Here is a 6,597-nt window from a genome sequence, read left to right as displayed (position 1 = left end):
ACTCATTTTCGTAACAAATTAATACATCCAATAAATGAAATCAAATATTGGATATTCATAAAATCATTTTGTTAGGGATTGAGGTCTGATTAATTGATCTTGACAATCAATATCAATATCTATATATTATTAAAAGGAGAGGAAAAAGCCCTCTCCTTAAGAGCCTGTTTGGATGGGCTTAAAAGCTGGTCAAACCAACTTTTAAACAGTTTTTAACTTTAAGTCAAGTGACATCCTAGAAAAAAGTCACATGGCATAAGTAGTTAATAATTAGTTATTTAGCTAATAATTAGTTATTGATTATTATTTTTGAATTTAAATATCTATAAAATATTTTATAATCAAAGAAAATTAAAACAACTGTCCATTCAAGTTGGATTTTTAAATTAAAATATTTTATAATAAAAAACAAACATTACAAAAAATTTGTCAATTCAAGTTTGAGTTTTTAAATTATTTTAAAATAAAAAATTAAAATTTAAAAAATATAAAATAATGGCAATTTAAAATTTCTTTTTTTAATAATTTTTGTTTTTCTTTTAAAAAATAAAAAGTTTGTTTATTCAGAAAATATTATTGAGTAGAATAAAATAAAAAAACAAAAAAATATATCTTCTATTATATTATAAAAATAAAGTAGGATACAAAAATTTAAATAAAGTAATATGTTAATAAAAGTTTCTATTAACAATGAAATAATTCTAAATACTGGACAATATAATAAAGAAAAATACAGAAAAAGTTCTCCGATGCCTATATAAGCCTCATTAATTTGATAGAACAATAGGATAAAATTTAAAATAAAAAATATATTTCAAGAGTAATAAACTATATATCTTCTAATATATTACAAACAAAATGGTAGACAAAAATATTAAACAAAGTAATATGCTAATAAAAATAAAATTTCTATTAGCAATGCAATTATAATAAATATTGGATAATATAATAAAAGAATACATAAGGAAAAAGTTATCCGATGACTTTATAAATTCCTTTAATTTAATAGCAATTTTATTCATTAAAATATAGATAATATTATTAACAACAACAAATAAAAAACAAAAAAGTTATCCGATGATTATATAAATCTTTTTAATTTAATAGATATTTTATTCATTAACATTTAGATAATATTAGTGACAACAACAGAATAAAATTAAAAATAAAAACATATTTCAAGATATATATATATATATATATATATATATATAAAGAAAGCAAGCAGACAAAAATATTAAACAAAGTAATATGCTAATAAAAATTTCTATTAACAATGTAAAAATATTGTACATTGAATTATAGAATAAAGAAAAATATAGAACAAAAAAGTTATTCAATGACTATATAAATCCCTTTAATTTAATTACGATTTTATTATTGGGTATATCATATTGAGAAATAAGATGACAATTGAAATTTATTAAAGCAATACGATCTAATTTGTTCAAACAAGTCTGATCACAATTTAATTTAATTAATATTTTTTAATATTGACCGCGCATCGCGAGGGTATTATTATTATTATTATTATTATTATTATTATTATTATTATTATTATGAAAGTCCAATGAAGAACGTGTTCACCTTATATTCCGCCTCGTATCACTTTTCGATCGTGCTACGTGTCAAACCGTGTCCTTATCTGTATGCAGTATTCACACAAGGTTTTAAGTTTTAGGGGTCGTTTGGTAGGAGGTATTAGAAAAAATAATGCAAGAATTAGCTCTCTGCATTACTAATACATTGTTTGGTACATTTTTTCAACCTTTGTAAAACTAATACTTGTATTAGTTATACATCATACTTGGTATTATCCTATGTATAAGCAATGCATAAAAAAATATGACATTAGTAATGTAAGAGTTTTAATACTTGCATAAACATGGTTAAAGACCTAACTGCCCCCTCAAATCCCTAAAAACCCATCTCAAATACTTTCCCCCATATAGCAAGCAGACTTCTCTCTGTACGCTTTAGCCATGGAAAAGCACAGGTGAATGTAGCCAAACTTTTATAGCTTGATACTTTGATAGTACTACTTTATATTTTTGCATTATTATTTTTGTACTGATCCATTTAGGTTAATGGATCACTTAAAAGAGCCTCTGCCTTTTGCTCGAGGTAGATTTACCTCTCAATGTTGAAAGAATTTTGTTATCTATGTAGTTAATTGTTATAGCTAAAGTTGAAAATTGTGAAGGGTACTTTTGTAAACATTCAATTTTCTAAAAATTATGCGATACATTAATACACCAAACCAAAAGGTAGATAAAAAATAATATCAACATAACTAATGCGAACACAACTAATGCCAGCATTACTAATACACTTTATTCAACACTATTCTTATACCACCTACCAAACGACCCCTAAGATATTTGACCTTAGAAAGCATCTTCTGAAAAATCTATAAATTCATATACGCTAATGCTTTGTTCTGCAACTCGTCTTCTCATGCCAAGAAAAAATCTCAGTTTCCTTAGGCAATTTTCTTCGATTCTTAAACCAACCCATTTCAATTCTGTGTCTACTCCTCCGATTCAAACAGTTATTTCCATTTCTATTGCTTCCGCAACAGTTTGTTTGGATGGTCATTACCTATTGTATTGTATCGTATAGTTAATTTAAATACGATATTTATTTTGGTTGTTACTTAAATTTTATTGTATCGTAACGTTAAATCCGCCGTTACGTAACGATGAAATATATCACTTTATGTAACGACCGATTTGCTGTGGTTGCGTCGTTATCTTATCTTTTTCTCTCATCTCACCCTTCACTATTATTAAATAATTTTATTTTATTATTTATCCTACCTTTTTATATAATAAATTTACCCTATATCATAATTTTTCTTTTTAATATTGCAAATTTATTCTTCATATTGTTGGTGCATGATATCATGAAACAACGACAAACAATATAATCTATCCAAATATTGTATTCATCAAACGATACAGTATAATACAATATGATTGTTTACCCGAAAAAACGGATAGAGTTGAATTTATACGTAGTTCTAAGGATACATGATATAGATTGATACAAATCGGGAAAATAAGTAAATGTATATTGAAATTAACTGTAAAAGGAATTGATACGAACCCAAATTGAATAGAGAGTGATTGATAAGAGAACAAGATAAATCAATATCCAAAGCCCAAAAAAGGATGGTATTTGCTAGATGTTATGTAAATTTCAGTGAATCTAAATGTCCCCTTTACAAATGATAACAACCCTTAATATATAGGGGAATCTCATTTTCGATATAATTAAAAATACATAGTGGGGATCACATAATAGATTAATTAATTAGCTTTTCCTTGATTCAAGCCGTGATTTCCGCCGAGATTCTATCCCCAATTGTGGTTATAACGGCCTTTCTGTCTTTTGGCTCGATCTCGGTCTCGGTTGCTCTCGATCGTAATCGGTCTCTATTTGCTCGACCTCTATCTGGGCTTGATCTCGATCTTGGACGATCTCGATCTTGATCGGTCTCTATTTGCTCGACCTCTATTTAGACCGGTCTCTGGGATTCAAACTCGATCCTGGCTGATCTCGATCTTGGTCGGTCTCTGGGGCTCGAACTCGACAACCCGACTTCACATCACAACTCGATATTATAATGACGAACCTCGATCCATCATTCTCCAATCATGATTAATCACACGAAGGGCAAACTCGATTTTGACCGTATACAACGATACATTATGAAACGATGTATAACAATCATCCAAACAAGCCGTAAGAGATTTGAGTTGTTTTGTTTAAGATCAGATTATAGTACAATGGCCAGCCAATCTAGCAAGCCTCAATCTATTTATGACTTCACTATCAAGGTCAGCACTTTTACTTTGTTATAATTTTGGGTTTTTCCCTAAATTATGTTTTTATAAATAGAAATCTTGCTTCTGTTTGTTTTATTAGTCTCTGAATTAAAAATTGAGTTATGTGGCAGCATTTTCTCGGTTTGTAAGTGATCGAACATTGTTTTTGTATAGAAATGAATCACCACCAAAAAAAAAATATGAGAATGATAATTCATTTTTTGTTTTCTTTTGTGTAAAGGTCGCTCATTTTTGTTTTCATTTATGCTTTTATTTATTTTTTTGGTCTATGAATTGGGGGTTTTGCGTTTTGAGGCATCATTTTGATGTTGTGGGTTTGTAAATTATTATGCGTTGTTTGTATGAATATGAATAACCCATATAAGCAACAATTTAAATGATAATTCATTATTTTACTCATTTATGAGTTTGGTGTAAAGAGAGAGTACCTGTTGTATAGGTAGTTGGAATAACTTGTTAAATGAATAAGGTTGAGAATCTTCGGACCCTTTTAAAGCTAGAGGAAAAAGGATAATGGCATGCGCGACGCGTAACTTGTGATGTGTGGTTAGGCGTGTGGGGCTCATATTAAAGAAAAATAAAGAAGAAAATAGGAGGTGCCTAACTTTGTTGACAACTTAGTTGAAGAAAATGAGAGATGCCTAATTTTGTTGACAACTTTGTTGAAGAAAATGAGAGGTGCCTAACTTTATTGACAGCTTTGTTAGAAGAAAATGGGAGGTGCCTAACTTTGTTGAAAAAGTATAGGACTAAATCAACAACAAGACATCTTCTTTGTAATAGTTGAATTGCATCTTTTACTATAAATAGAGGCCTCCATTCTTCATTTCAATCACACCAAAATAAGAGAGAAGCAATAGAAGTTAGAGAGAGTAATCCACAGATTGTAGTCAGTGAGATAAATAGTTAGTGTGAGTAATATTGTAGTGAAGTATTTATAAATAAAGAGTGTTATTTCTTTCAAAATTTTAGTAGTCTCTTGACACTACTAAGTTGTAATATTATAGTGGTTATATTGCTCCGCTCGGGTATTGTACTTTACTCATTAAAAGAGTTGGTGTCGTTGTCACTCTCTTGTGTTATTATTATTTGTCGTGGATATTATTCCTGGGAGGGATTATTATTTTTTCCAACAACGTAGTATCATAGCCATGGAAAATAATGGTACACTGTCTTTTCAGTACCCCCGTCTCACAAAAGATAATTATGAGAAATGGTATCTACGTATGAAAGCCATTCTTGGCTCTTAGGATGTGTGGGAAATCGTAGATAGAGGGTATGCAAAATCCGATAATGAGGAAGCTCTGCCTCAAAATAAAAAAAGATGTCTTGGTAAAGACAAGGAAGAAGGATCAACAAGCCCTCACGCTCATTCATCAATGTCTGGATGATGCTATGTTCGAGAAGGTGGCAGATGCTACCACCTCAAAGGAAGATTGGGAGATTTTACAGAATTCTCTTCATGGAGTTGACAAGGTGAGGAAGGTAAAACTTCAAACTCTAAGGGCTGATTTTGAAGTTTTAAAAATGAAAAAATCCGAATGCATTTCAGATTATTGTTCAAAAGTGAAGGTTGTTGTAAATCAATTAAGAAGATATGGGGAGGACATAAAAGATGTTCGTGTGGTAGAAAAGATCCTTCGCACTTTAACACCTAAATTTGATTTTGTGGTGTGTGCTATTGAGGAGTCTAAAGATTTAGACTCTATGATGGTAGAGCAATTGAAGGGTTCTTTACAGTCCCATGAAGAAAAGATCAAGAGGAGACAAGAAGTGCCATTGGAGCAAGTTCTTAAAACTCGGGCTTCCTTCAAAGATTATGGAGGTGAAAAGAGCTATCGAAAGAATGGACGAGGACGAGGTCGTGGAAGTCATAGAAGAGGAAGAAGCAACGATAAGAACTTCAACAATGAAGTTAAAATCCACCAGACATTTAGAGGTCATGGTCGTGGACATAGAGGAGGAAGAGGACGTGGCTACTACCAAGAAAATAATGGACAAAGGTATGACAAATCAAAAATTGTGTTATAATTGTCATAAATTTAGCCATTACTCTTGGGAATGTCATAGCAATATTGAAGAAAAAGCTAACATTGTTGATGACAAGAAAGAAGAAGTTGAGTCAACGCTGTTGATGACACTCAAGGAAGAAGACAAGGATGCTTGCAGTTCGTGATATTTGGGCAATGGAGCAAGCAATCATATGTGTGGATGCAAAGAGAAATTTGTGAAAATCAATAAAACGGTGAGAGGTAATGTGTCTTTTGGAGATACCTCAAAGATTCAAATTGAAAGGATAGGTACGATTCTGATCTCCTCTAAAGATGGTAATCACAAGTTAATTCAAGATGTTTATTATGTCCCAAAATTAAAAAGTAATATTTTGAGTTTGGGCCAATTTCTTGAAAAGGAATATGACATCCACATGAAAAATATGCATCTTTGGATTAGAGATTCAAGTGGAATTCTAATTGCTAAAGTGCATATGGCTAAGAATAGATTATTCTCTCTGAATCTTAAGACAATTGTTGCAAAGGGTTTGAAGGCTAATGTGCAAGATGAATCATGGTGTTGCGATTTGGGCACTTAAATTTTGAAGCGCTCAAATCAATGGTAAAAAAGAGCATAGTGCATGGGATACCATCAATAAGCCATCCCAATCAATTATGTGAAGCTTGTCTTCTTGGAAAACATGCAAGGAGGAGTATTCCAAAGGAGGCCATGTCAAGATCAACCAAGCCGCTTC

General features: G+C 30.7%; 1 protein-coding gene across 1 annotated transcript; it reads left to right on the top strand.

Annotated features, from left to right (window-relative positions):
* The first annotated feature begins 5,144 nt into the window (after positions 1-5,144).
* Positions 5,145-6,027, top strand: LOC138898180 (uncharacterized). Its single transcript, XM_070184222.1, has 2 exons — positions 5,145-5,854; positions 5,922-6,027. The coding sequence occupies exons 1-2, from the start codon at positions 5,145-5,147 to the stop codon at positions 6,025-6,027; spliced, it is 816 nt and encodes a 271-aa protein (XP_070040323.1).
* Positions 6,028-6,597: the final 570 nt, after the last annotated feature.

This window comes from Nicotiana tomentosiformis, chromosome 8 (genome assembly GCF_000390325.3).
Source record: "Nicotiana tomentosiformis chromosome 8, ASM39032v3, whole genome shotgun sequence".
Classification (NCBI taxonomy): Eukaryota; Viridiplantae; Streptophyta; class Magnoliopsida; order Solanales; family Solanaceae; genus Nicotiana; species Nicotiana tomentosiformis.
This window is presented reverse-complemented; position numbering and strand designations above follow the sequence as displayed.